Source organism: Trichosurus vulpecula, chromosome 1, assembly GCF_011100635.1.
Source record: "Trichosurus vulpecula isolate mTriVul1 chromosome 1, mTriVul1.pri, whole genome shotgun sequence".
NCBI lineage: Eukaryota > Metazoa > Chordata > Mammalia > Diprotodontia > Phalangeridae > Trichosurus > Trichosurus vulpecula.
In genome coordinates this window covers 185,244,338-185,270,975 of record NC_050573.1, presented here as the reverse complement: position 1 = coordinate 185,270,975, position 26,638 = coordinate 185,244,338, and the positions used below count along the sequence as shown (strand labels likewise).

The following is a 26,638-nucleotide window of genomic DNA, read 5'->3' as shown; positions in this document are numbered from 1 at the left end:
GGGAGAGATCTTGGAATATAAAATGAGGAGGAGGAAGAGGAAGAGGAGAAAGAAGAGGAGACTATCTTGCTCTACAAAGCAAGTTTAATCCTCCAGGGGGAAAATGGGCTTTTAGTGGAATAGAAACTTTCAAGTATTCGCCAGAGCTGAGTAGAAACTTTGAAATGCAAACACAGGACTCTAGAGAAGCCTAGAAAGGTAAATGTTTTCGATCCATTGGACGGGATTACATGATGATTCAGTGCTAACATTTTAATAGGATGAGAAGAAACAGTTTATCTTTAGAATCTTAATGCCTTCAGAAGGTACTGCTGAAGGAGTTATACAAGAAAAAAACAGGTCCTGGGATAGATTGGTTCTGTTCCAAGGGTTTGAAGAAGGAAAAGAGAAGGGGGGGTGGTAACAGGTGGAATAGACTTGTAACAATAGTAATAATGATATTATTATCACTTATATAATACTTATCATGTGCCAGGCACTGTGCTAAATATTTTATAATTATCATCCTGACAACAAATCCTATTAATATCCCACTTTACAGATGAGGAACTGAGGCAAACAGAGTCAAGTGACTTGCCCAGGGTCATACAACTAGTAAATGTCTGAGGCCAGATATGAACTCTGCTCTTTCTGACTTGAGGCCCCTTGTCTCTATCCACTGAGCTCTATCCACTGTCCCTATCCACTGGCTGCCTCAAAGGGAAGAAAGAATCTGCTATTTCTCATAATTGGGGTGCATGAAAAGAAGAGCACATAAATTTGGAGCAAAGGGGTGGGGGAAGTGGTTGTTGTCCTTTGTTCTCAAAGAGGACCATAATGACATCACTATGCTAGAGTCAAGTTTATGTGTCCCACTGTGGCTGATCAGACCAATATGAGCTCAGAATGCTCTACAACAGGTGGGGCACAAGAAGTCCATGTGAATATTTTGGGTGGATACTCTCAATTAGTGCATCCCACATTTCCTTTGAGCTGTTTCAATTCTGCTTTGCTCACAGAGCACAGCACCTTCTCTGATGTGGGCACGCCATGTTGAGCAGTCCTCTGCCAATGTCTCGCATGTCATATAATCACTTTCAAAGTTCTTAAGAGAGACCTTAAGAATGTCCTTGTGTTGCTTCCTCTGTCCACCATGTCAATGCTTGCCCTGTGTGAGTTCTCCATAAAATAGTCTTTTTGACAAGTGTACATTTTGCATTCGAATAATGTGGCCAGCTCATCGGAGTTGTGCTCTCCGAAGCAGAGTTTGAATGCTTGGCAGTTTATTTCTTGTACGGTCCTCAGTGTCTGGTACCTTATCCTGCCAGGTGATCTTCAGAATCTTCCTAAGACAATTCAAATGGAAGCAATTCAGTTTCCTGGCATGGTGCTGGTATACTGTCCAGGTTTCACAGGCATGCAACAATGAGGTCAGCACAACAGCTCTGTAGACCTTCAGTTTGGTAGTCAGTCTAATACCTCTTCTCTCCCATACTTTCCTTCAGAGCCTCCCAAACACTGAGCTAGCTCTGGCATCAAATAAACCTCTTTGAACACACATGTTTACAGACAAAAATAATTTGGCATAGAAATGCATCAAACTGAATGGGGAAACAGGCAAGAAAGGGGAGGGGGCAGGTTAAGAGGGACAATAGTAACAGGGAGGAAATAGTCATGGGCAAAACAAACTTTGTGATCCCAAAGGAGAGAGTAAAAAGAATAAAAAAGAAAGGGAAAGAACTGGAAATTAAAGAAGTGCCCATCAATTGGGAAATGGAAGAACAAATTGTGATGTGCGAATGTAGGTGAAAGAGATGATTTCAGAAAATGCTGGGGAGTATGAACTGCTGTAGAGTGAAGCGAGCAGATCCAGGGGAACAATTTGTACGAGGACAACATTTTTAAAGAGAAGCAATTTTGGAAGACTTGAAAACTCTGATCAGAGCAACCACTAACCACATCCCATGGTAATCCATTATGAAGCATTTTATCTTACCTACCTCCCCCCAAAATGGTGATGGACTCAAGGTGCCAAAAAAGACCCCAAAAATAAACATTTCCCTTTACAAAGTAGAATGCAGGAGGACTGTTTATGAAACTGCAAATGTCTTTTCCATATTGCTTGCTTCTTAAAAAAATGTATATAATAAATTTAAATCATTACTTTTGAACACTGAATAGAATGAACCAAGAGAATATTGCATACAGTGACAGCAATATTGTTTTAAGAATGACTTTGAGAGAATAAGTAATTTTGGCTATTATAAATACCCAAATTAACAATAAAGGACATATGAAGCAAGATGCTATCTGTATTCAGAGAAAGAACTGATATAGAAGTATGCATAGAATAATTTTACATATATGTCTATTTGTGTATAATGGTAGTTATCTCTAGGGTGGGGGTAGGGGAAGGAAGAAAACAAAAAGAAAAAAAGAGATTTACATGATAACTTTATTTTATTTTTAAAAGGAATAGCAAGTTGTACATAATAGACTTGCACTTTCATGTACAATCATCTTTTTAAAAAATTATACTGTTATAGAAATGCTTATATTATTCCATAAATTAAAAATAAAATAAATTAAAAAAAATAAAATTTTAAAAATTTTAAAAATTAAAAAAAAAATTGGAACCATTACTTTCAAAACTCCGCCATAGACTAATAAAGCATCTAAAGTTTGACTCAGACCCTTCTACTACCTCCTCAATGCAGTTTTGGGGACAAAGCCTGCAAACCAGAGAAAGAAAAGGGATTGGAGTGATAAAGACCAGGCTGTAGGGTTTTCTTTTGTTTATAGGTTTTAAGAAGTTAAGATCTTTTGTAAATAAAACTCCAAGTACCAGAAGAAATTTAGCTCAGATTGGTGGTTGGGAAGATAGCACTCTGCCTTTTGGGGAACTGAAGCAGTTGAAACCTACATCATTTGGATTATTTGGGAGGTAAAGAAAGTAGTAAGATCTGGACAGCATAATATTCTCTTCATTGACCCACATGCAGCAGCTCCACAAGGGGAGAGCTAGAGGCTTGACAGTATCATCTTAGAAAATTCCTCCGAGATGTTTGCAGAAGGAAGGAATGAGAGTCCAAAGTCACAGCTTTCTGAGAAGTAAGAGATAGTTGGCAAATTCTCAAAGATGATAAAGTAGTTTAGTATCTGGGGATGTTTGTTACATGTAAGATCCTACCAGCCCTGCTTTGTTCTTTGTTTCTGAGCTACATTTATATGCAAATGAAGTAACTTTACCAATGTCCCATTTGAACACGAAGGGCAATGAAAAGACAAATTTGTATTCATACAAGCATATTCATTATGTGCAGGCAAATAACTTCATTATTTTTAATGACAGGAATTATAGGCCAGAGATGGGATCATGTACAGTTGGCTAAGATTTGAATTCAGAGGGTCAACAGGCCTAACAGAGCCGAGTGAAAATTAATAACCTACTAAAGATCACCAGAAAATATGAAGTCAGATTTACAAGTTACCTTGGGGATTTTTAGTGTTTCTTTCTGAAACATCTGTCTTGGCCACAAGCACAAACTCAGATTTGTTGATCCACTCCTGAGAATAGAGTTGAGAAGGAAGGAGAACACCTGAGAAAATTTACTTTGGATCAGCAGAGGATATAGGATGAGTCAGAGATGATAGGAAGGCAGCAATGAAAAACTAAAACTGAGAAATTAAATACCCATGGGGAATGTATGTCCGCAGAGCTCAGAAGAGCTATCACTAGTCCAGTTCAACACACTGTATGACACTGAAAGGGGAAAGAAAGGAAATCTTGAGAAGTCATCCCTTTAAGTAAAAATAGATGGGCATATGATAACAGTAGGTGACCTTTCTATAACATAGCCCTCTAAGGATGGCTAAGCCTTTATGTACATTATCTCATTTAATCCTTATTTCACCCAAAAGATCTCCTAAGGTGTTCAGAGGTGAGACTTTGGCTATAGAACAGTGAATAGATATGCACTATCACACTCAGATGACATATTAAGTGATTCACACTCAGATGACATATTAAGTGACTGTGTTGAATTGCTTTCCATTCTCCCTCTCTTTTGAAAATCTTATAAAGAAATGACATGCTGAAGGGAGGGAGGAGGGGAGGGGGGCATGGAGGAAAAGAACAGCTTATTGGCATTTCGGATGGCATGCAGGACCTGGAATCAGGAAGACAGGAATTTGAATCTTGCTTCCATCATTTCTTAGCTATGTAACCCTAGGCAAATAATTTAATCTTAATCTCTCTTGTATCCACTTTTCTCATCTGTAAAATGAGAATAAGAATAATAACACCTATCTCACAGGGTTATGGTGAGAATCGAATGAGATAACATATGTCAAGCATTTTGCAAATCTTTAAACGCCATATAAAAGCTAATTATTATTATTATTTGGAAATGAAGGTGATGTTAAAATAAGATTCAATAAAATACATATACAAATATATGTATAAATATAGACTCCTAGTATATGCAAAGCACTTTATAAATAGTATTTCATTTTACCCTCACAATCTCTTTTACAGATGAGGAAACTGAGGCAAATAGGGTTAAGTGACTTGCTGGTAAGTGTCTGAGGTTATTGAACTCAGGTCTACCCTGACTCCAGGCCTGGTGCTCTATCCACTACCTTACCTACCTATGCCAGAAACAGATGAGGAAATTGAGACCAAGAGAAGTAAGGAGATGAGCTGAGATTTAAACCTAAGTCTTTCATGAGCATGGTTTAATCGGGAGTGTGCTGGATTAAGAGAGGCTACACCCGGGTTCAAATTCCAATTCTGCTGTTTAATAGCTAATTCGTGTTGGGCAAGACACTGAACCTCACTAGGCCTCAGTTTCCTCATCTATAAAATGAGTCATCCTGGGCTTTTCAAACTGATTTTCCCCTGGTAACTGGATGCCTTTCTCTTGGCACCTCTGTAAAACAAGCGCATCAGACCATTAAATCTCTGTGGCTTCTTTTTTAATTTGCACACTTTGAAGATATGTTCACCGTGACAGGTTTTATCTACATATCTAAAAAGACATATATGACTATCATAAAGCCAGGCTGGGCCTTTCAGGGTTTGGTATCTTGGCAGAATTACTATGATTCAGAATCTGGTGTCTCATTTCTAGTTATCTTTATATTCAGTTCATCCAAGAATGAGAAGCTTTGATATAAATGGCTCAGATAATACTGATTCATAAACCAGAATCCCATCTAGAGATTTACAATGAGGCATGAACATGCTACAGAGATCGAAATACTCATAACAACTAGTTAGCATCTTCCCAGCATCAAAGTGCTAGGAAACCTAAATAAAATAATTAGAAGGGTGTTTGGTGATGAGAGAAATTATTTTATCATTGTAATAATTTCTTAATTTAATAATTTAATTTAATTTACATTAATTTTACATTTACATTAATTTAATAATAATTAAATTAGGATTAAGGCTGTTTCTTTTTTTCCTTATTTGGGGACCAGCTCCTGTAGGTCAGTCAGCCAATCTGTGAAGCACATGAGTGATAGAGGAGATTGCCCTAATCCTTGGGGAACATGCTCCTTGCTCTTGGGTAGGCTCCCACCCAACTAGGAGATCTTACTTCTGTATAGAGTATAAACAGAATATAAACTATGTGAATTCTTGCCCTTAGGAAAAAAGTCTATGTCCTTTCACCTCTCGTTGGAGTTTAAAGAGACTCAGCTTATGAAGGAGAAAACCAACCTGAGTGGTCTGGATGGAATTGGATTCCTCTGTCCAGATTGGTGGAGGCTGTTGAGTTTCATGATCAAAACTCAGTTCTCAGCAGGAAGAGCTGAAGACATCACACCCACCTCCTCGTTAAAATGTTCATCAAACAGGGTTGATTTTTTAATTGTCAGGGTCTCCCCCTTTTCCAAAACTATATTAAGACTTTCTTCATGGTTTTGTCTTTGGACACTGAGAGAAACCACTGACCATCAATTTATTGATTATTAGCTAGCCTAATTAATAAATTGATTATAATTACCCAGAAACTCTGTGTCTCAGGTTTTTCATTTGTCACGGTTAACATGGAAACTAGGCACCGAGGGAACAAATTATTATTAAGGGATATTTTCATGAAAGTAGATAGGCTATGTAGTGAGAATTTTTATTACCTTAAGATAGTAGGAATGAGTTTGTCAACTTAGCATAATTGATGTCGTGTTGTTTTAAGTCTGAATTTTGTGACTGAGTTGTTTTGAGTAAGTTATTTGTCTATAAGTTGTTTTTCAATAAGATAAGCATTTGTGGAGTATGGTGTAGTGGGTCTTAAGTGATAAGCATATGGCAACCCTCTGATAGGAAAGACCATTAATAGAAATAGAAAATAAGTATTTTATGTAATAAACTACCAAACAAATTCAGTGATAAACAAATCAGGAATGTCTGTAGCCTCTCTATAAGAAACTCACTTAAAGCCCCAGCCATCAGCCCGCTCCTGGATTGTGGCTGGGTCGGGCTCCTCCATTCCTTGCCTTTGAGAGCTCATGTTCACCCGAGGGCAGTGCGGATGTGTTAGAAGACCATCTCAAAGGGAGACAAATGGCTTCCAGCTGGCAGAGAAGCCCAGGTGTCCTGAGCTCTGGCATGAAAGACATTTATCGGGGTTTCTGAGAAGCAGGATGTTGGTTCATTAAATGGGGGGCTGAGATTTGTATTGTTTGCATGTATGGGGTCACATGTGTTGAAAAATGTAGATCTAATTAGCATCGTTGATGCACTTATTAGCATATGTAATGGTAAATTAATTATAAGCTTGCAGGGTGCATTACATCCTGCGGAAATGAAATGAACCCAGCAGGGAATGCTATGGGCTCTCAAAGACTAGCCTCAACCCAGTAGCCAGGTTCTTTTCCCCTTTTTTACTCCCTGACCTAAATTGATCCTTACTCCCTGGTGCCTTTGGGCTATGGGAGTCATGGATCTTTCCATTCACTGTTCCTCTCTTGAAGACTCTTCTCTTTGGCGTAGCAGCTGAAATGGGTTGGATTATTTAGTTATTGAGGAAATGAAAGAAACTTGAAGAACTAAAATAAACTTGAAGAATATAGCATTATTTCATTGTTTTTGTGTCTGTAGCCCCTAACATGGTGTTGGCACATAGGAGGTGGTTAATAAATGCTTATCGATATATCCATGCTGATAGAAAATTGATACACATTTCTGACATTTTGCTTAGCTCTAGCTCTTAATTACAGCTTTAAACAGTCCACTGAATATTAAAGAGCGATCTTTAGAAACAAGTATTTATTTTATAATTAGCCCTTCAAAAGGTAGAGTCTTACTGATGGCTGAATCAAACATGGAAATAAGCCCAGTCCCAAATTACTGTTAATTGCTACAGCGACTCAGTTGAAGAAACTCCATGGTTGTCTAACTTTTGTTGACAAATGGACTCATTAACATGCTCAAAGTGCATATTCTTCTAAATAGATGTGTGTACATTGGAATAAATCCAATATCAACTTCATTTTGAAATACATAGGCATACCTACCATAATTTTTGGAGGACAGCATATGGTCATGGAAAGAAGGCTAGATATGGAGTTATAAGACAAGGGGTGAAATCCTCGTTTTGAAACTTAATAGATCTGTGACCAGGAGCAAGTCACTTACCTTCTCTGGGCATCCTCATCTGTAAGATTAGGGGGTGGATGGGGCTGAGAGGGTTGGATGGGGATAAGGGGGTTGGACAGGGATGAGGGGTTGGATGTAGGCAATCTCTAAGGGCCTCCCTTTTAGCCTTAATGTTGTGTGAGACTCTGACAGACTCATCCTCCATGTCTAAGTGGTCAGATGATTCATGACATTAAATTTAAGACTCAGACTGTAGCTTAAAAAGCATTTCAAAGCAATAAACAAAACACCAACAAACACTATAAAGCTCAAATGTGCTTTCCTACAGTTTATTCTATAGCAGTGACTGGTTCCAGATTCTTTCCTGTATCCTATATGTAATAAATATGGCCTCCTTCTTCTCCAATTGTTCCCTATTGCTTCTATGATTAAACATTTTCTCTGTGTAGCTTTTAAAGCCTTTCACAATGCAGCTCTGACCTATCTTTCCCCTTCATTGTACAATATTCTCTCTTCCATATCCTACAACCCAGCCAGCCTTCTCTCACAAGCAACACTCATCTCTCATATTTCTGCCTTTGCACTAAATAAATTTAGCACAAAGAAAATAAATATGGATAAGTAGAAGGTATTGAAATACACCGTAGTTAGAGAAGAAAGGCACTAGGAGTTGGAAGGATCAGAAAATGTTTCATGTAGAAAGTGTTGTTTGAGTTGACTTTTGAAGGAAGAGTGGGAGTCTCTGAAGTAGAGGTGGTAAAGGAATTCATTCTGGAGAGCCAGCACATACAGATGGAAGGTGGGGTGTTTGGTTTTGATAAGGTTGTACTGAAGCCAGTCAAACCAGCTTAAGAGAGTTGATTGTTAAATTTTCAGGGTGAGCATTTACACCTCAGAAATCAGCAAATACTACAAATCAGGGCTTGATTTATGTTTTCTCGACTACCTAGGCTCAGGAAAGTGATGGAGAAAATGTTAATAGTGCAGATAAACTTAAAAGTATATCTAGCATAGTTTTTCTCTTTAAACATTTACCAGCACATCCTTGGTTGTGAAGAATAGAGAGAAAACCCATTTGGGTGGCTTGTTGAATCTAGGAGCAAGTAATGCACAGGGAGGCTAGAAAGGTAGATTGAGGCCAAGTACAGTGGGGCTTTAAAAGCTAAACAGGGGAATTTGCAGAGATAATATAGGGAAATAATTGAGTTTATTGAGTAGGGGAAATGACTTGGTGAGATGTTTGTTTAAGGAAAATCGCTTTAGCAGTAAGAGAAAAGTTTTTTCTATTATATTAATAACCAATTATTATAAATTGGGATCCAGGTTTTTTCTCCTCTGTTCCTTCACTGGGGCCCAGATCTGGTGGAAAGTTAGCCTCTGAAGGACATGGCTGATTGAGATTAAACTAAACCTCAGGGAATATGCTCTTCCATCTTGGGCCAGAACCCACCCAAGTAGGATAGGGGCGAGTGTGAACAGAATCCAGTTTGGACAAGTTTTTGCCCCAAGGAGAACAGCCTCTGTCCTTGTAACCCTATATAAGAATTTAGGGTGACCCAGGGCAGCTAGGTGGTACAGTGAGTAGAGCACTGGCCCTGGAGTCAGGAGGACCTGAGTTCAAATCTGACCTCAGAAACTTGACACACTTACTAGCTGTGTGGCCTTGGGCAAGTCACTTAACCCCAATTGCCCTGCCTTCTCCCCTGCAAAAAAAAAAGAATTTAGGGTGACCCAGCTCATGAAGGAGAAAAACAACCAGAGTTGTCTGAATGGAGGTATGTTCCCTTGTCCTGATTGCTGGAGGTGGCTGAGTCTCACGATCAAGCTGTGTTCTCAGTAGATGGAATGCAAGACTCCTTATCCACTTTTTCATTAAATATCCACCAATCAGGGTTAATTTTCGCTTGTCAGGGACATTCCCTTTTTACAAAAGTATTTAAGGCTTTCAGCCTCTCCATGGTTTTGCCTTTGGTTCTTTGAGAGAAACCACTGATGATCAATTTATTGATTAGCTAGCCTAATTAATAAGTTGATTATTAATTACTATTCTGTCACCTCAGGGGTTTTTCCTTTGTCATTGCAACAACGTGAAGGAGTGGGGAGAAACTTGAGGCAGGGAGACCAATTAAGAGCTTATTACAGCAATCTGGGCAAGAAGTAATGAAAGTCAAATCCAAGTGGTAACTATAAAAATAGAGAGAAAGGGTCAGGTGAAAGATGTTGTGGAGGTAGTAACAGCAAGGTCTGGAAAGTGATTAGATATATGGGATGAAAACAAGTGAGGAGCCGAGGGTAACACTGAGGTTATGAACTGCAGGAACTGGAAAAGTGGTGGCGATTTTCAGAGGAATATGGAAATTTAGGAAACGGGTAAGTTTTAGGGGGAAAATAGTGAATTCTGTTTGGGACAAGTTTGAGGTTTCTCTATGATATCCAGTTTTAAATATCCAGTAGGCAACTGGTGAGACTGGAGCTCAAGAGAACAAGTGAGAATGGATATATAAATCAGTGAGTCATCTACATTGGGATGATGGGGCCTTCTCTCAGATTAGACAACTTGGTCAACATTACAACTATCTTTCAACCATCATCAGCTAAGAGAACCATGCTAACAACCACTCTAACCATGCTTTGTGTCTGCCTAAAGATTCCTATCTGTTGTGAGCAGAAATGTCCAGGATGTGCCCAAAATTTGTGTTTTACAATTAAACTTGAATTGTGGTTATGTATTTAACATCACACACTTTAAGATTCCAATAAAGCAAATCTTTAAAAAATATATTTTATTACTGTCTTTTGTTTTTACATCACAGTCATTTTTGGATATTACCCACCTACACAAATTGAACCCTCCCTTATAACAAAAGAAAAATAGCTAAGCAAAAACAACCAGTACAATGACTATGTATGACAACATGTGCAATGTTTTACCCTGGTAGCCCCTGACTCTCTGCCAACAGGAGGGAGGAATGTTTCATGATCTATTCTCAAGGAACAATATTGGATTTTGCAATTCCTCCATAGCTTGGTTTCCTTTTCACGTCCATGATTGTAGTTGTACTGAATAATCAATTGTATTGATTTATATGGTTCTGTTTATTTAACACTTCTCCCATTTATAAAAAGCTTCCATTTTAAAAAATTCTTTGTGCTCAATGAGCTAAATTTTATTTATTTATTTTTTTGTTTAACATTTTTTCAACATTTTAGTTCTTTCTCAATTACATGTAAAAACAATTTTCAGCATTTATTTTTTTAAAAAAAATTGAGTTCCAAATTCTCTCCCTCCCTTCCTTCCCCCTCCCTGAGACAACAAACAATTTGTTAAAGGTTGTACATGTGCAATCACGCAAAACATACTTCCAGATTAGTCATGCTGTGAAAGAAAACACAGACCCCAAAAAACCCATGAAAAAAATAAAGTAGAAAAAAGTATGCTTTAATCTGCATTCATACTCCATCAGTTCTTTCTCTGGAGGTGGATAGCATTTTTCACCATGAGTCCTTTGGAAATGTCTTGCTAACAACAGCTAAGTCATTCACAGTTGATCATTGTACAATATCGCTGTTACTGTGTACGATGTTCTCCTGGTTTTGCCCACTACGCTTTATATCAGTTCATCTAAATCTTCTCAGGTTTTTCTGAAATCATCCTGCTCATAATTTCTTAAAGCACAATAGTATTCGATTACAATTTTATACCATAACTTGTTCAGCTATTCCTTAATTGATGGACATTCCTCCAATTTCCAATTCATTGCCACCACAAAAAGAGTTGCTATAAATATTTTTGTACAAATAGGTCTTTTCCCCTTCTTAAAAAAATTAGTGGTATTGCTGGATCAAAAGGCATACACAGTTTTACAACCCTTTGGGCATAATAATGAATTAAAATTGAAAAGTTCAGTTCTAGCCACTTGGGCTAGTTTACAGCACAACCAGATTAAGAAGCAAAGTAAATGCAAAGTAAAAACATAGTTTATGGCTCTTGTTTCCATCATTTGTGAAGGCCACAAATGATCATACAATTTCCTTGCAAAAGAAATTCACAGTTCTCAGATGAGGACACTTAATTTACTTGAGAGCGTTTTTATTCTTCATGGCCTCCAATTCCAATGTGAAGCATGGAGTGCTTCAAGTCAGTGATGTTAACAGTAAAATGACCTTGTAATTTAGGTTACACATCACTGAATCACAGATGTAGAGCAGGAAGAAAGCTTAGTTTTACAGTCCATTCATTCTACAGGTAAGGAAACAGGCTTTGGAAGGCTAAGTGACTCATCCATATAGGTGCTATGGTCATGTAGGTAGCATGCATGAGAGGTATCATTTTAACCCACATATTCTGCCTCAAGAGGCAGTGCTCCCTCCATTGTATCGCTGTTGCACAAGTTTAAAGTAAAAATTGCCATCAAAACAAATAAATGTATATAATGGCAAAGGTCATCATTGTTTTTGTTGTCCAACTCTTCGTGACCTCCTTTTGGGGTTTTCTTGGCAAGGATGCTGGAGTGGTTTGCCATTTCCTCCTCCAGCTCATTTTACTGGTGAGAAACTGAGGCAAACAGGATTAAGTAACTTCCTTTGAGGCTGGATTGGAACTCAGGTCTTAGTGACTCCAGGCCTGGCAATCTATTCACTGAGCCACCTAAACAGCCATTATTATGTTTGCATTTTCCAGTTTCAAAACAACAAGAAACATCTATAGGTCTTAAATTTGTTCCCGTTTTTCATTTTTTCTAGTCTCTTTTTTTTATGTTTAGCAGGCCTTTAAAAAAATAAGTAAAAAAATTAGAATCTCCATATTCATAGCTCATAGTTTTACTCCCTCCAGTATGAAAATTCGTCCCAGCCATTATCCAATTTTACATAATTGGTAAATGCCATTACCGGGCATCGTTCTGAAAAGGCTACTTATTGCTCCCCAGTGCTGGAATAAAACAGCGATGACAACAGATCTTTTAAATAGCACATGTGTGATATATACTTGCACAAGGAGTTAGCTAACATTATCATTGTGCCACAGTGTTTGGACTCATTCCACAGACTATACAAAATGTAACACATTGCTGTTCACGGGAGACTTCTATGGTGTTCTAAGGAGTGTTGGTGAAACAAACAAAAAACCTACATCCAAGTCACATGTGAGCTATGGACCAGAGGCAGGTGTGTGGTATGGTGAATATAGGGCTAGACTTGGAGTCAAGGAGGGCTGAATTAAAGTCTTGCCCCAGACAGAACCTTGTGAGCCTCTCTTTGCTCATCTGTAAAATGAGGATAATAAATAACACTTCAGAGGGTTGGTGAGGACTGGTATGTGAGATAGCATATGTAAAGTGCTTTGCAAGCCTTAAAGGTCTAAATATATGTGAGTTATTATTTGGTAGAGGTATCCCAGAATGACGTGTTCATAACCAAATGGACTTAGAGGTTCCAGTAAAAATAATAGTAATAATAATATTAATAACTAACATGTATGCAGCCCTTTACTGTTTACAAAGCCCTTTATAGGTATTACCCCTTACCTCTTGCCAAACATACCTTACCAAATGCCAACTGTGGATTGCCCCATTATCTCCTCCTTTATTCCAGTCTCTGATGAAACAGTGAGGATGACCCCTCTACTAGGCTCTTTATCCCATCTCCGAAGACTTGTCCCTTGACTCATCCCCATTCTCTAGTTTTGGTTTAATATACTAAATTCCTTCTCTGGCAGATCTCAATTACTACTATTACCTTCCCTCTGCTGGTTATCTCTAGTATATCTTGTCTATACTTTGCTTGTACGTAGTTATTCACATTTGTCTCCCTCATTAGACTGTGAGCTCCTTGAGATCGTAGACTGTCTTTTTCCTTTCTTTGTATCCTCAGTGCTTTGCCTGGTGCTTGGCATGTGACAAGTGCTAAAAAAAATGCTTGTTGACTGATGCACACTAATTTTTAGTCTTCAAATCAGCTGCCTACACCACCCATGAATAAAACAAAATAAAGTTAACTTCACATTACCTCCCCTTAAGTTATTGTCCTCTTCCTTTTGACAGGTAAGAAAAGAGAGATAAAAAAGACAGAAAAATCTGTCTTCACTCATTTCCTTCATTTCTGTACCTGCCGTTTCTACAGTTACCAACAGTCTTTTAATGGACAAACCTGAAGGCCTTGTCTCAATCCTCACCCCTTTCACCTGACTGCAGCATTTGACACTGCTGATCAGCTTCTGGATTCTCTTTCTTCTCTCATTTTTCACATCACTGTTCTCTCCTGATTTTCCCTGTTTCTCTGGCTGCTCCTCAATATCCCTTGCTGGATCATCATCCATGTCTTGCCCACTTTGTATGGGTATACATCAGGTAATGAATTAGGCCCTTTTCTCTCTTCATTCTATCCTGTAGTGTTCTCCTTCATCAGTTCTCATGGGATTCAATTATTATCTCTATGCAGATGATTCCCAGGCATACACATATCACACACATATATACATATGTGTGTATATACTTATCTATACTTACACACATATACTATGTATGTATGTGTATGTATATGTATGTGTATATATATGAAATAAGTGTATATGCACATGAATGTGTATATATACATAAGTGTATGTAATGTGTGACTATTCACACATATGTATGTGTGTATATATGTATGTATGTCTATATCTACCGTATCTCTACCGAGCTCCAGTCTGACATCACCATGTGCCCACTGAATATTTCCAAATAGCCATCTCAAACTGAATAGGTCCAAAACATAACTCATCATCTTTCAGATAAAAACCCTTGTCTTTTCTTCATTTCCCTCTTTCTGGTCAACTAGGTTTGTAACCTGGTAATGATCCTCAAAATCCCTCTTCTTTACTCCTCATATCCAGTCAGATACCAAGTTTTGCTTATTCTATTCCACAGCATCCAACCTTCACCACCTCTCACCTGGATTACTACAATAGATTTCTGGTTGTTCTTGTCGCTGTCTCTCCCCTCTCTAACCCAATCCTCCTCATAGCTGCAAAACAATATTCCTAAAGCACAGGTCTGGACATGGCACTTTCCTGTTTAAGAACTTCCAGTTGCCTCTACTATAAAATATACATTTCTTTCTTTGGCATAAGGACCTTCACAGTCTGTCTCCAGTTTTCCTTTCCAGGCTTACTGCACATTAGTCTATTTCAGCACTATAAAGTATGGTAAGGTAAATCGTTCTCCAAGTGTGGTCCACAGACCCCTGAGAGTTCCCGGGATCTTTCTAGGGGATCCACAACACATTATTTTCAAAATAATACTAAGAAATTATTTGCCTATTAAAATACTCTTCCCTTTTCCAGCTACATGTCTCTGTGAGGCCAGACTTTCTTCATATACTTCAACCAAAACAACATAACACAACAGGTTGAATGCATATACAAATATGAGAATCCAGCTGTCTTCTATTAAGCCAGGCATTGCAGAGATTTTTAAAAAAATATGTGAAACAATGCCACTCTTCTTGCTAATTGTTTTTTGGTTTGGAAAATGTTATTTTTCATTGAAATTTGTTATTTATATTAACATATAATGGGGTTATTATTTTAAATGAAGTAATAAATATTTTTAAATGATCGGTTTTAATTTCTTATAGAATAAACATTCATGATTATAATCGAATAAACAAAAGCTCTTTGGGGTCCTCAATAATTTCTAAGAGCATAAAGCGGTCTTGAGACGAAAACATTTGAGAACTATCAGTCCTACTTCATGTACTCTACATTTTAATCAAAATTGTCTATTTTAATGTTCCCCTGTCTACAGCATTCCATCTTTCTCTCTCTCTGTGTTTTTGTCTGAGCTATGTCCTATGCCTAGAATGCACTTCCTTCTGCTCTCTTTTTTGAAAAAAAATTTTTTCTTGATATGTTTTGTTTTCATATCAAAAACATAAAGATTGCTCTCACTTTGTGAGAAATCTCTTGAAACAAGATAAAAGCTAATAATCCAGTGACCTCATCTAAAAGTGCATGCAATATTTCACATCCTTAGCACCCCCTATTTAAAAAAAATCTAAGAGAGGTTTATTTTCTCTCACTCCCACCTACACCCCTTTGAAAAAATAAGAAAAATTACTTGTAACAAATACGCATAGTCAAGCAAAACAAATTCCCTCAATAACCGTACACAAAAAAGTGTGTCTCATTCTGTACTCTAAATCTCCAACTCACGAAATCATTAGCTTCCTTCAAGGATGAATACAAATGCCACCTCTTACACAAGGCATTTCCTGAATTCTCTGAGTTCTCCCTTCAGACATGTTTATAGGTTTAGAATTCATTTATCTGGGTTCGTGCTGTTTCCCCTCAAAAAATGGATACTCCTTGAGGGCAGGGACTGTATTGTTTCCATCTTTTTATTTCTGTGCCTAGCACAGGGACTGGACCATTTCGGCAATTAATAAATGATTATTCAATGGATGAATGAATGATCTCACTTGATCTTCACAACCACTTGGAGGGATTTGTATAGTAGGTATTACGATCCCCATTCTATAGATGAGGAGACTGAGGCCTGGAGAGATTGATCCCCACGTTCATGATCCCATAGCTAGAAAGTGTCGGAGGTAGAATGCAAAACCAAATCTCTCTGGACGCTCCTGGACTCTTCCTAATACACTACAATATCTTTCATTAGCTGCAGCACACCTTCAGACTGATTATCTCAGTCACAGGAGAACTGCTTAGCATTGAAAGAAAAGGCCCCGGTGGTAGAATATGTTGAGCAAGGAAGTGCTTAGCTGAGCCTTTACTGACCACAGACAGTAGGGCAGAGAGCTTCCTCCTGTGTCTGCCTCCCTCCTCTTCCTCCTTCTCTTCCTTTAGACTGTATGGATGTGAAACCAGTAACCTTGACATCAACAATCTCCGTAGCCCTGAGTACCAACAGTGGAGCCAAGCATGGCCACTAGACCAATTACTGCAGTAAGGTCTGTAGGAGGATAGTAAAGGGGCAGAGCAAGGATTTAATTTTTAATAATTTGTGAAATTTCATATGTGTAGTTTACATTAAATAGAGTGGACCATGCTTTATTCCAAGTGCATTGTGTTAACCTGGAAGATACTCATTAAATCAAAGTACTTCCCCTTAATTTCATTTAAGGAGTATAGCTCTCTACCCTGAAATGACACAGATGTTTAATTTATGCCCACAAACCTCTTCTCCCTGCATTCTTGGCAACAATCTATGCCCCAAAGTGCAAAAAATCCCAAGTCAGGGGCAAGTTAATGTATTATCATGGACTTCTTTGTTGCTTGGTTGTGTTTTGTTTATATAACAGGTGCATCAAAATATAAAAAATAGGGAAATGTGAATTAGATTAGATCTGAGTCCCCAAAGTGGATCACTGGTACTTCAGAATACCTCATCGGGAGTGTTGTAGTTCACGTCAGACTCCACAACCCCAAAGGCTTCATGACTTTGATTTATTTCACTTGAGGTCATATTGCCCTTCCCAATGCTTTTTTTCCTTTTCACTTGCCTTCCTGTTTCCATGGTAGAGGGATGAAACACCGTAGAGTCTGTAGCATCATATCCTTTGGCAAATGGAGCATCATCCTCACTCAGCTCTGCTGTGCTTGAAGGGACAATCGGTGGCAAAGGCCTGTCACTTCTCAGCCTTTTTTTCATTTCTTCACCTATAACCTGCAGAACAGTGTTGAAGGTAGGACAAATGAGTGAACAGTTTCTTCTAGAGTCTCAGCATTTTGCTCTACCGATTAACATTATACTCTGGACCATCATAAAGAAAACCAATACAAAGTATTACATTTAGTACTTGGCATCACATTTTAGGAAGGATGCTGACAAACTAAAGAGATGAAAAAGCAAAAAGATGAGTTGGTCACATGGAAAAAGGTTAACTGGTGCTCAGGGTCCTACAGATAGTGTTAGAGGCAGGATTTGAATCCAGGTGTCCCTGTTCTTCTAGCCACTATTCCATACTCCCTCTCTAAGGGAAGGGACCAAGTTCAGATAGAAACAGTCCTGGAACAAGTCACTACCCTCCTATTATTATTTTATATTTAATGTTCTGTGGACTATTTTTGCAAAATTGGATAAAATAACCGCTTTTGTAAGGGAATAAAAGCATTGGGATATAAGCTCATCTTCTGTAGGCTCCCCGAAGGCATCTTTGGGATAATTCCTATAGCAGGCAGGGTTGGATACCAGGGATGATATGTACCTCATGCTGTCCCCACAGCATTTTAATGTTTACTGCTAGGTCTCTATTTCTTAAAAGCTTTTCCTTACATGTAGCTTGGACATTATGAGTCTTTGGCATAGCAGCACCAATGAAAAACGTTATAGATCATTATGTCCAGGGAATTCTGGGTGTCAGTTTGGTTTTCAGTGCTCCACTTTCAGTATAGTTTATTTGTAGAACTCTCAAGGGTATTTTGAGGTTTATATTTATACTAGGGGAATTCCTCATCTGTCAAGATGGCAAGTGTATTATTGTAATTCTTCATTACCATTATCATTATGAACATTATCATCCTCACTACATTGTTATCTGAATTATTCCAGGCTCAATCCTGGTAAGGGCATTCTTTCTAATCCATCTATCCATCTCCTCCTCTCTTCCTCCTCCTCTTCTAATAGATAAAGAGCCTTCTTTCTTGTTCATTTTTAGTTCGGTGAATTGCTGCTCAACTTATAATACAGGGTGTTCCTAAAGTCTGGACACACAGGCAAAGATGCATATTTTCAAGAAATGAAATGAATGAAATTTTCAACAACATTTTATTGAATTGGATTATTAACAAATAACATCTTTGACATGATTTCCATCATTTGTGATGCAAAGGTTGATGTGCTTTGCAAGATTCACGTGAACTTGATGCAATAATTCTACATTTCCCATGTGTCCAGACTTTAGGAACACCCTGTATATCTTCAAGGACTTGCAGATTTAGGTCCAAGGTAAGTAGGGCATATTCCTCATAGCTAAACTTTTATTTATTTCTGTTTTTCTCTTCTCTTTACTTATTCCAGCTCTCTTCAAACAACCAGAATGTTTCTATGGGCAAGGGACAATAGTAAGAGGGGACATACCCAATGGGAAAATCCATCTCCTATGGCAGTTCTCAAACTTTTTGGTCTCAAAAGGCTCTCTCTTTACGCTCTTGAAAATTATTGAGGACCCTAAAGAGATTTTGTTTACATGGATCATATCTATCAATTTACTATGTTAGAAATTAAAATATCTTAGCATTATGATGAAAATAATTTTGACCTTGAAAACCTCCTGAAAGACTTCACTTTGAGAACCTCTATCCTGTTATGACCAGCCCAATGTCTCAGAAATCTGGGTAATGTATTCAGGCATAGAAGCTTCAGGAAGCGGTCCTTCTTGAGTGAAAGCTGGAGCTCCAAATGTGTGGTTTGAATCTAACACATATAAGGAGTTACAACCTATATCAATGAAATTCAGATGGTGACCAGCTCAACAATTCTTCCACTTATTAATTCTAGTATCATAAAAGTTTGTGCTACTTTTCCAACTCTAGTCTCCTAATTAAAACTTCACAGCACTGAGATTTCCCTCTTAGTACTTCCACATAAAGAAGGGAGAATAGGTGGAAGTGGCATCTTCCTTAAGCTGCACTAATGACATAATTTTTCCTCTTGGTCTCCAGGGGTGGGGAAAATGTGGCCTTGAGGCTACTGTGAAGTTTGGATTCAGTCAAAGGGCTTCACCTGAGGACCTAGAGGACCACAAGTGGCCTTTAGGTCACAGATTCCCCACCCTGGATCCATGATTGTATTGTTGTAAGAAAGTTCTGGTGAGGAAACTCCCTGCACCAATGCAGATCAGCAGCTGAAAACAACAATTTTTAGTCTATAGCCTGGGACATCCAATGGTTTGACAGAAGTGGGTTTTGGACCCAGAAGTTCCTGATTCCAAGGTCAATTCTCTGCCTACTCCCCCACACTACATCTTTCAGGTAAAACTAGTATCATCAGCTTAAAATTACTTTATGCTATTTCTAGATCAAAAAACAAGAAAGGTAAAATCTATTAAAAAGAAAGCATCCTTATAATATTCAACTGATAGTGGGAGGTATACCTCAAAAGGACAAAGTCCTGCCAAAAAAGTTTGGTAAGGACTGATTTTAGTGAGCAGATTCTCACTCCTTGAACCTCTGACACATATGAGAGCAAAGTTACCTTCCTCCTTTCATCTGCTGCCTTCATCTTGTCTTCTATATTTTTTATTGTGAAGCCGTTTGTTTTCCTTTTGGTCTTAAGCTTCTCTAGTCTGGCAGGAGGCTTCCTGAGAGGCTTCTCATCCATGGTCACCTGGAGAAAGAGTTTTCAAAATGAAAAAAATAAAAGAAAAAGCACACACTTTGGTAGCAGGGTAAGAGAGGGGAGGTGGCAGGAAGGCAGGCACCCAGGCTTTGCCCCTGCCTTTTTCTCAAGGAAGCCAAAAACCTATTGAAGAGCTAAGGTTATTTACAAGTACCAGCCTAAGAAGTGAATGGTGCCAATGATGGAAAGTCCTAAAGAGGTGGTTGGGAGAAAACTCACACTTTTTAGAGTATTAAAAAATCACAAACTATGTGTGAAAGAAAAAATGTGGCAAGAAGGCAAAGTTTTCTGAAACAAGATTGAAAAGAATTAATATGAAGTAGAAAGGAATCCTGAGAATAAGCGTAAGATGGAGAAATGAGGCAAGTTAGCAATTGATTTATGTTATTGTTCAGTCATGTCCGACTCTTTATGACTCCATTTGGAATTTTGTTGGCAAAGATATTGGAGTGGTTTGCCATTTCCTTCTCTAGCTCATTTTTCAGATGAAGATACTAAGGCAAACAGGGTTAAGTGACTTGCCCAGGGTCACAGAGCTAATAAGTGTCTGAGGGCAGATTTAAACTCATGTCTTCCTAATTCCAGGCCCAGCACTCTATCCATTGCACCACAGGTACATGATCCTTTTACTTGGCCTCAATCAAGAACACCTTAGGTGTTGAAATTAGTTTTGAATCATGTGTTGATGCATCTAATATAGACTGCTGGTCTCACAGACTATCAGGGCAGGGACCAATGACTGCACATTCTCCATAGGAACTCTCAATATGGTCATTTATACTTCTTTCTGCAATAGGCTTTATGGTCTTGGAGAAGCCAGATGATTTCCTGAACTAGGTCTTTGGATGTTAAAATCTGGTCAGTCTCTGGATAGATTTCTATAGCCTTGTCTCTTGAGTTCTTGCTGGACCAGGAGTCAGACTCTTGAGCCATGATTACTTGGGAAAGCAATGTGCTGCAATGATATTATAGCCAGAGAAACCAGAGTATTTTCTGGCCTACTCTTTCCCTATATGACAAGTTGTCTAACCTTAGCTACATCCTCTCTTCTTACTTGGTACTCTCTCCTTCCTGCTCTTCCCCTTCTCTAGAAGCCCCCATGTATTTGGAATTTTCCATTCAAAGGGAGATATGTATAGTTTCCTAGCTGACTGACACCCCCATGCAACCCCAACAATGGGAAACCAAGCAGACCTAACTGAGAGGGATCCCTTTCCTCCCCTTTGATCCAAGAACTACCCTAAAGCACGGAAAGAAGATACATTTAGGAATCTCAGGAAGACACCTCTCTCAAGACCATTATGGACTTGCCCATGATGCCATGACCTTTTAACTATGGCTCCCTGGTGATACCACTGCTTGTGTCCCTTCTGTCCCCTTTCCAGTTCCACATTGGAGGAATCATGACACCTGCATTAGGAGGCAGTGGGCTTGGAGGTTCTAGCTTGTTCTAGCTTGGAGAAAACCATGGAACTTGGAATATCAGTTTCATTCAGTGAAAATGTCGACTATAAGTACAATGCTGAAAATCACAACTATTATACTGTATTTACCAAGAAGGGGAAAAATGAAAGTCAAAATAAAGGCATGAGGGGGTGGAGCAGGGACTTGCCTAAAGATCTCCCCCAGGACCCTTCAAACACCTATAAAAATGGCTCTGAACAAGTTCCAGAACTGCAGAACCCATGAAATAGCAGAGGGAGGCAGGGCTCCAGCCCAGGACAGCCCGGATGGATGCTGGGTAAGGTCTATCGCAACGTGCTGGGAGCGGAGCTGAGCAGAGCCCAGCGTGGGCCACGCCTGGAACAACCAGAATGGGAGCCGGGTGGAACAGGCCCTAGTGCCATGAGTCAGTGAGCTGTGGCAGTTATGAGACTTCTCAACCCACAAACGCCAAAGACAACAAAGCAGGTTAGTAGGAAAAAACTTCTGGGACAGAGTAAAAGGAGTTCCTGGTCAGCCATTGCCCTGGAGGCAGTGGAGGTGGTGCAGTTGTGAGGCTGCTTCCAGAGCTACAGCTGCAGTTGCTTCCAGCCCCAGGCCCACCTGGTGGGAGGAATTAAGCTGTGGATCAGAGCAGGAGTGCAGAGCCTGCTTGGATCTGAGTCACGGTCCTGGTTGGCAGTTCTTAGGGGAGGAAAAGCACTGGTGTGTCAGAGCTTGCTGTGTAGAAATAGCTCTGAAAATAGCAGCATAGACCCTCAAGCTTGGGACAAAGTACTCTCTACTCTACAAGCAGTCATACCCCAACGAAAAGCTCAAGGGTCAAGTAGTTGGCTGGGAATGTGAACAGGCAGCAAAAATGCTCTCAGATTCAGACTCAGACTTTGGAATCTTTTTTTTGGTGAGAAAGAAGACCAAAACATACAGCCAGAAGAAGTCAACAAAGTCAAAGAGCCTACAACAAAAGCCTCCAAGAAAAACATGAACTGGTGTCAGGCCATGGAAAAGCTCAAAAAGGATTTGGAAAAGCAAGTTAGAGAAGTAGAGGAAAAATTAGGAAGAGAAATGAGAGTGATACAAGAAAACCATGAAAAACAAGTCAATGATTTGCTAAAGGAGACCCAAAAAATACTGAAGAAAACAACACCTTAAAAAATAGACTAACTCAAATGGCAAAAGAGCTCCAAAAAGCCAATGAGGAGAAGAATGCCTTGAAAGGCAGAATTAGCCAAATGGTAAAGGAGGTGCAAAAGACCACTGAAGAAAATACTACCTTAAAAATGAGATTGGAGCAAGTGGAAGCAAGTGACTTTATGAGAAATCCAGGTATTATAAAACAGAACCAAAGGAATGAAAAAGCGGAAGACAATGTGAAATATCTCATTGGAAAAACCACTGACCTGGAAAATAGATCCAGGAGAGATAATTTAAAAATTATTGGACTACCTGAAAGCCATGATCAAAAAAAGAGCCTAGATATCATCTTTCAAGAAATTATCAAGGAGAACTGCCCTGATATTCTAGAGCCACAGGGCAAAATAGAAATTGAAAGAATCCATCGATCGCCTCCTCAAATAGATCCCAAAAAGAAATCTCCTAGGAATATTGTTGCCAAATTCCAGAGCTCCCAGATCAAGGAGAAAATACTGCAAGCAGCCAGAAAGAAACAATTTGAGTATTGTGGAAACCCAATCAGAATAATCCAAGATCTGGCAGCTTCTACATTAAGAGATCGAAGGGACATGCGATATTCCGGAGGTCAATGGAGCTAGGATTAAAACCTAGAATCACCTACCCAGCAAAACTGAGTATCATGCTCCAAGGCAAAATATGGATTTTCAATAAAATAGAGGACTTTCAAGCTTTCTCAGTGAAAAGACCAGAGGTGGATAGAAAATTTGACTTTCAAACACAAGAAACAAGAGAAGCATGAAAAGGTAAACAAGAAAGAGAAATCATAAGGGACTTACTAGAGTTGAACTGTTTTGTTTACATTCCTATGTGGAAAGATGATATGTATAATTCATGAGACCTCAGTATTAGGGTAGCTGAAGGGAATATACATACATACATACATATATATATATATATATATATATATATATACATACATATATATATACACACACACACACATATGTAGACAGAGGGCACAGGGTGAGTTGAATATGAAGGCATGATATCTAAAAAAATAAAATCAAATTAAGGGATGAGAGAGGAATATATTGAGAGAGGGAGAAAGGGAGAGATAGAATGGGGTAAATTATCTTGCATAAAAGTGGCAAGAAAAAGCAGTTCTGTTGGAGGAGAAGAGGAGGCAGGTGAGACGGAATGAGTGAATCTTGCTGTCATCAGATTTGACTTGAGGAGGGAATAACATACACACTCAAGTGGGTATCTTACCCCACAGGAAAGGAAGAAGGAGATAAAAAAGGGGGGATGATAGAAAGGAGGGCAGATGGGGGAGGAGGTAATCAAAAGCAAACATTTTCAAAAAGGGACAGGGTCAAGGGAGAAAATTGAATAAAGGGGGATAGGATAGGAAGGAGCAAAATATAGTTAGTCTTTCACAACATGAGTATTGTGGAAGGGTTTTGCAGAATGACACATGTGGCCCATATTGAATTGCTTGCCTTCTTAGGGAGGGTGGGTGGGGAGGGAAGGGGGGGAGAATTTGGAACTCAAAGTTCTAAAAACAAATGTTAAAAAAACGTTTTTACATGCAACTAGGAAATAAGATATACAGGCAATGGGGCATAGAAATGTATCTTGCCCTACAAGAAAGTAAGGGAAAAGGGGATGTGGGGAGTGGGATGACAGAAGGGAGGGCTGACTGCGGAACGGGGCAATCAGAATATATGCCATCTTGGAGTGGGGGGTAGGGTCAAAATGGGGAGAAATTTTGTAATTCAAACTCTTGTGAAAATCGATGCTGAAAACTAAAAATATTAAATAATAAATAATAATTAAAAAAAAATAAAGGCATGAGAACCAAGAGCCCTGGATTCTAGTAGTGGCTCTGACACGTGGCATGCGATCTTGAGCAAATCTCTTAACTTTCCCTGGGTTTTAGTTTCACATATGTTGTTTTTGTTGTTTGTCCTTCATTCTCAAAGAGGACCGTGACATCGGGGAGGTGATGCCATGACATGCAAGTGAATTGGATGTAAGTGAGGGAGGGCTGTGCAAGGTCACCAGCTTTACTTTCTCCTCTGGAGCCACCTGAGTCCAGTGGCCAGATACAGATCAGGACAATGGGAGATGAGGCAGTGGGAGGCCTTGGACTTTTCAAGCCAAGGTCTTTAATGGTCTGTTTGATTGAGGCAAAGCCAATTGAGTGATTAAGGTGTAATAAGAAATGAGGCCTTTTGACTAGGTAAAGAGACCATTCTTTGCCTTTTTTTTCTTAGTTTCTTAGGCGCTTGAATTAAATGCTCTCTTAAGTCTTTTCAAAATTTCCATAAAATTTTATGATTCTGTGAAGGTTGCTTTTTTTTTTTTTTAAAGAAAGGAGAAAAAGTTCTATTTGCTTTTTTGGCTCAGTGGCAGCTATTGGAGAGTTCATGTGGTGAGAGTTTCTTCACCACATATAGACCGTGGGATGTGTTTGACAAACCAGGGTGTTTGTTGTTGGTGTTTTTGTTGTTGTTTTTCTGTCTTTCTTTTTTTAATGACAATTGGCACTTGGGCCTCCTGCTGGTGAAAGCCATCTGCTGAAAAAGAAACTACTTGTTACTCGAACAATGTTGGGGCTCAGAGATAGCACAATCCATATTAGACAGTGAAGTTAGATGAAGTTCTTCAACAGCAAAAACTAAAAGGAAATTAAATTTGTAATTTCACATAACAAAACCCCTAAAAAGAAGCCACAGTTGGACCCTAGGATTTTGAGTGGTTTTAATTTAGCAATGTGAATCTGGAAGGGGTGGGGAAAGTGTGCTTTGAATAAAAATTGAACTTTTCTACCTTATTGAACATTAGAATTTGGTTCCATTCTGATGGATCTGAGATTTCATTTGATCCATAGCTCATTCTTTCTAAGTAGAGAGAGGCTCTCCCATCACCTCTATTTTAAGCTTATCTTTTAAAAGCCATACATGGGGTACCTGCTTTTTTTGTGTTTGCATGTTATGCTAGTCCTTGTTTTAATAGAACACACACTGGTTTTGGAGTCCGAGAACCTAGGTTCAAATCTTACCTCTACTATTTATTATCTGTGTGAGTTTGTACAAATCAAATTTTATCTCCTTGGGTCTCATTTTTCTCTACTATAAAATGAGGGTTTGGACTAGATGGTCTCTGTGGTCCCTTCCAGCTCTAAATCTCTGATCCTATGTTGATATCTTAAAATAATAATAATTTTTTTAAAAAAACCTGGCCATCACCTATCTAAATATTTTTAATAACACTTTCAAGAATATCACAAATTTGTTATTAGGGGCCATTTCATTTGTGTTTTTGTATCATCCGTACCTTGCACAGTACCTCCATTAATAGGTGTTTAATAAACACTCCTGATTAATTAATTGACCAATTTTCTAAGTTGAATAGTCCAACATCCTGGAATATGTTTGGTTCTCACTTGTCTAGTCAACTGAATTTCTACATACCACTTCCTGAATCTCCTAGGGGCATTGTTCCTAATTAGCCATTGACCTAAGTCTGAACCTACCTTGATTCAAGTCCTAACAGCAACCCTGTGCACAGAATGGCAGCCGGCCAAAGCTTCTCTTAAGAGGTTTGTAAATCTTGTTCTGCTTCTCAAACCTTCTTGGGAAGGTCACTGGGCTTTCGATGACATTATTCATCCTGGGCCCAATCAAACTTCCTCTCTCTTAGGAATCTCCCTGTGAGGTTCAATAAAGACTATCAGATAGGTTGGTGCAAGGTCACTAAATTCAATCATGTTTTGGGCAATTTCACTTACTTTGCGAGGGACTAATATTCTGTCCTCTTCTCCCGGCCCTGCCCAGTCATATCTGGCAGTTGACTTTCATTTATCCACATTAATGAAAAAGATCGGTGATATAAAAGATCCAGAAAGTCATCTATATTTACCTTGATATTTCTAACAGAAAGAGATGGCGTGGCGTGGTGGATAGAGAGCTGCCTTTAGACTTTGGAAGACTTGGGTTCGAGAGCTGCCTCTGAAACACATTGGGTATGTTAGGATGGATAGGTCACAACCTCTTGGGGCCTTCAGACAGCTCCCTAAAAATCTATGTTACAATTAAGTTACATGTCTGCCTCAGAGGGAATTTCCTTCCACTCAAGG

General features: G+C 38.9%; 1 protein-coding gene across 1 annotated transcript in view; it reads right to left on the bottom strand.

Annotated features, from left to right (window-relative positions):
- Positions 1-16,956: 16,956 nt before the first annotated feature.
- The window catches only part of STMND1 (stathmin domain containing 1), a 34,124-nt gene continuing 24,442 nt past the window's right edge, over positions 16,957-26,638 (bottom strand). The window contains exons 4-5 of the mRNA XM_036752000.1: positions 19,777-19,908; positions 16,957-17,247 (exon numbers count right to left, since the gene is read on the bottom strand). Coding sequence (XP_036607895.1) covers positions 16,957-17,247; positions 19,777-19,908 — 423 coding nt within the window. The remainder of the gene's footprint in view (positions 17,248-19,776; positions 19,909-26,638) is intronic.